The sequence below is a fragment of the Marmota flaviventris genome, chromosome 9 (assembly GCF_047511675.1).
Source record: "Marmota flaviventris isolate mMarFla1 chromosome 9, mMarFla1.hap1, whole genome shotgun sequence".
In the NCBI taxonomy this organism is placed as follows: domain Eukaryota; kingdom Metazoa; phylum Chordata; class Mammalia; order Rodentia; family Sciuridae; genus Marmota; species Marmota flaviventris.
This window is the reverse complement of record NC_092506.1, coordinates 18,371,894-18,375,876: the sequence shown is the minus strand read 5'-3', so window position 1 is coordinate 18,375,876 and position 3,983 is coordinate 18,371,894. Positions and strand designations below refer to the sequence as shown.

The window sequence follows — 3,983 nt, the reverse complement described above, 5'->3', positions numbered from 1 at the left end:
CTCCAGATTACAGATGGCTTATTAGTCAACTCTGCCTCCTCCCATAACAATGGCAGAAATGAACAATAGAGCTACAGTCCTCATATCCCCACCATGAGGGTGAGGTGAAGAATGCTTCCCAATGATTCACTGAGGGAAGTCACTAGTAAATCATCAAAACTGTCTTTGGAGATTAAAATCTATTCTTCTCTACCTTCTTCTTTATAGAAGCTTTGCTAATTCAAAGGCTGTGAATACTGTATCTTCACCTCAATTTTGCCTGATCTCTAGCTCCTATCCTCAATAAATGTCTAAATTTGTGTTTGCAATGACAACAGAAACCTTAAAGACAAAATGTATTTAGGTGCACTGAAATAATTGGTGACTCCAAAACTATAAAGTGGTCTGAAGCAAATCTTTATCATAATTGCAAACTTCAGTGATAACTTTTGCATGTTTGCCCTTTTCTTGGAAATCATGCAAAACCAAAGCTTCATAACTGAATTTGTCCTCCTGGGGCTTTCAAAGAATCCTACTATTCAGAAAATAGTATTTGTTGTGTTTTTGTTGGTCTACATTGCAACTATTGTAGGCAACATGCTGATTGTAGTGACCATCCTCTGTAGCCCTGCACTGCTGGGCTCCCCCATGTACTTCTTCTTGGCATCATTATCCTTCCTGGAGGCCTGTTTTTCCTCTGCCATCACACCAAAAATGATTGCAGACTCCCTTTATGAGAGGAAAACCATCTCTTATAAAGGATGCATGATTCAACTTTTTGCTGAACATCTATTTGGTGGGGCGGAGATGATCATCCTCACTTCCATGGCTTATGATCGATATGTGGCCATTTGCAAGTCCTTGCACTACTCTTCCATCATTAACTGGAGGCTCTGTGGCATTCTGATGGTGGTGGCCTGGTCAGGGGGCTTCTTGCATTCCATTACAGTGGTTCTGTTCACTTTCCAACTGCCCTATTGTGGGCCTAATGTCATTGATCATTTCATGTGTGACTTGTACCCATTATTGGACCTGGCCTGCACTGACACTCACATCCTTGGCCTTTTAATGGTTGCCACGACTGGGTTTATGTGCATTATAATCTTCTGCTTGTTGCTGGTCTCCTATGGTATCATCTTGTTCTCCCTGAGAAAACACAGTGCTGAGGGGCGGAGGAAAGCTCTGTCCACCTGTGGATCTCACATTGCTGTTGTGGTTTTGTTTTTTGTCCCATGCATATTTATAAATACCCGGCCTCCTTCTGTCTTTTCCTTTGACAAACTGGTGGAAACGTTCTATACCATGTTCACCCCCTTGCTCAATCCCTTGATTTATACTTTCAGAAATAAGGAAGTGAAAAATGCTATAAGGAAAATGTGGAAGAGATTGGTGTTAGTTTCTGATGAAAAATATTAGACTCAAAAATAGTATAAAGAGCAAAGCAATCAAATGGTCGAAGACAAAGCTTTATAGGATGCTCAGTACCTATTAAAATGTAATACACTTCTATAGAACAAGAAATTATTTTGGCCATCAAAGATGATGTTTTTATTTTTATAGCAGGTGTCTACTTTGAATTGGCAACTCAGTATCTAGATATGCAAATTAGAAAATGTTGATCTTTATGCTTACCTCAAATCTAATAATAATAATAAAGAATGGAGAGAAAAATTTTTTGTCAAAATGTTAGACATTAACTTTATGCTTTCCAAAATCTTGGGTGAGCAAAACAAATACATCTTTGACATGAGGATTAGAATCTTACTCAAACTATTTCATTTGGGGAAAAACAAGATTTATTTAGGAGGGTGAACTCAGTGATTCTGAATCAAAAGTAACCTGAATTCAGGAAAAGCACACAGAAGAGCAATAATAGAACTGCTGTAGAAGTTCTGCATCAGATGACTCCATCAATGAAAGGGATCCATTAACATTTCTATATAATTGATGTAGCCTCAGGAATTTCTTGACAGGTAAACCCTGGGTGGCCCAGTGCTGCCCACTAAGAGTTCCTCCTGGGCAACAATCAGGCTAAAGAAGAGAGGAGGCATCTCCATACTGATTTCCAAATTGGCCGCACCAATTTGCAGTCCAACCAGCAGTGTACAACTGTACCCTTTTCCCCACATCCTTGCCAGCACTTGTTGTTGTTTGACTTCTAAAAAGTAACAAAATCATGGCATTTGCAGGGAAATGGATGACATTAGAGCAGATTATGCTAAGTGAAGTCAGCCAATCCCTAAAAACAAATGCAGAATGTCTTCTTTGATATAAGGGGGGCAACCCAAAACAGAGCAGGGAGGAAGAGCATGAGAAGAAGATTACCATCAAACAGGGACAAGAGTTGGGAGAGAATGTGAGAGAGAAGGGGAATTGCACTGAAGATGGAAGGAGACCCTCACTGTTATACAAAAATACATATAAGAGGATGTGAGGAGAAGGGGGAAAAAAAGAGAGAGAGAGAGAAATGAGTTAAGGTAGATGAGGTAGAGAGAGGTAAGGGGAGGTGAGGGGAAGGGAGGGGAGGGGGGATAGGAAGGGCAGCAGAATAAAACAGACACTAGTATGGCAGTATGTATAAAAGTGGCTGTATAACCAATGTGATCCTGCAGTCTGTACACGTGGGAATAATAAGAATTCATACCACATTTGAATCAAATGTATGATATATGATATGTCAAGATCAATGTAATGTTTTGAGCAACTAATAAATTTCTGATGTTTAAAAAAAAGAAAAAGAAAAAAATAAAATAAAATATAAAAATGGGAAAAAAAAAAAGAAAAAGAAGAGAGGAGGCAGATTCCAGGAGGGAGTCAGCCATGTGTATCTCCTATTCAAGCACAAGCAAAGGGAATTCTGAAGATGCTACATTACCAAGAAAACCAGAACTAACTGAAGATATGAAGAGCTGATTCCTCCCAGCCCCAAAGAAGGAATAAATCTAGGGGCATCAGAAAATGCAAGGAAGTCTCAAAAGATTACATCTCAATTTACTTCGTGATTTAAATTTTTGTGAGTTTTTGCCACCAATTGAAAATAATTCTATTTGAACAATCATCAATAAGATCATTTAAATTTAGATACATCTTATTTTTTGTTCCCATAGTTGAGGTTGTTTAATATATGAGGTTGCCATGTGGCTTCTGAAATAATTGCATTTACACAAAACATTTCAATTCTCCCCTAGACTAGCAACATGAATAAAATGCCCACCAAGTATTGTGGGCAATAATACTCATTTTTTTTTCTGTAATCATTCAGGCCAGGCTCAAAGTGGAAGAGTGCATATAATAGTTGACTTCCCAAGAACAGACGTGGCCAAATATATATAAGATTTAATTGCTCTTTGGGCGAATTAAAGCCCTTGAGGAATTAAAATTTGCTCTAAAACACCAACTGGACAAAGTATGAGCCCTGCAGCAGACCAGGTGTGTCACAGAGGGTTAGGCATGCCAGTGCACCTGTCCTTCACTTTCCTTTCTTGTCCATCAGCTGTCTGTTATCATAGCCGGAGAAGCTTCATGTCCTTTCTTTTCACACAGTTCTCTTCATTAAGTACTTCATGTATCTCTAGGATCCAGCTTGAAAAGTGAGGAATTGGTATCACTGGGCACTGGGTCAGTTAATTTATGGATCTCTGAATCCAATATTTGAAATAGTGTAAAATAAAAAGTTATTCAGGACAGATTGTAGTGACCACTACAGATTCATGTCTGATCCATCATGCACTTGCATACAAACATATTTTATCATTTTAACTTCCAACCTGTTATTGTATCTTTAGATAAGAAGATATAATATTCAGTCAAGAAATAAATGAATATCAGAAGATATCTACCCAACATTTTTTATTCTTACAAGTCTGCTTACCAGAATTTGATGAATCCTGGCTATAATAGTTCTTTTTACATTCCATTTTCAATATTGATTTTTCCTATCCATGGTGACATTTATCCCAATGTATTTTATCTTTGGCATTTTAACCATTATGTTAGTGTCATTT

The 3,983-nt window shown here is 38.0% G+C and overlaps 1 protein-coding gene across 1 annotated transcript; it reads left to right on the top strand.

Moving 5' to 3' along the window:
• The first annotated feature begins 453 nt into the window (after nt 1-453).
• LOC114093663 (olfactory receptor 4C15-like) lies at nt 454-1,395 on the top strand. Its single transcript, XM_071617095.1, has one exon. It carries the CDS (start codon nt 457-459, stop codon nt 1,393-1,395), a length of 939 nt encoding a protein of 312 aa, XP_071473196.1. The 5' UTR covers nt 454-456.
• The last annotated feature ends 2,588 nt before the right edge of the window (nt 1,396-3,983 follow it).

Bases quoted from the DNA above. Each gene is read 5' to 3' on its own strand.
- LOC114093663 (XM_071617095.1), top strand. From the start codon at position 457: ATGCAAAACCAAAGCTTCATAACTGAATTTGTCCTCCTGGGGCTTTCA.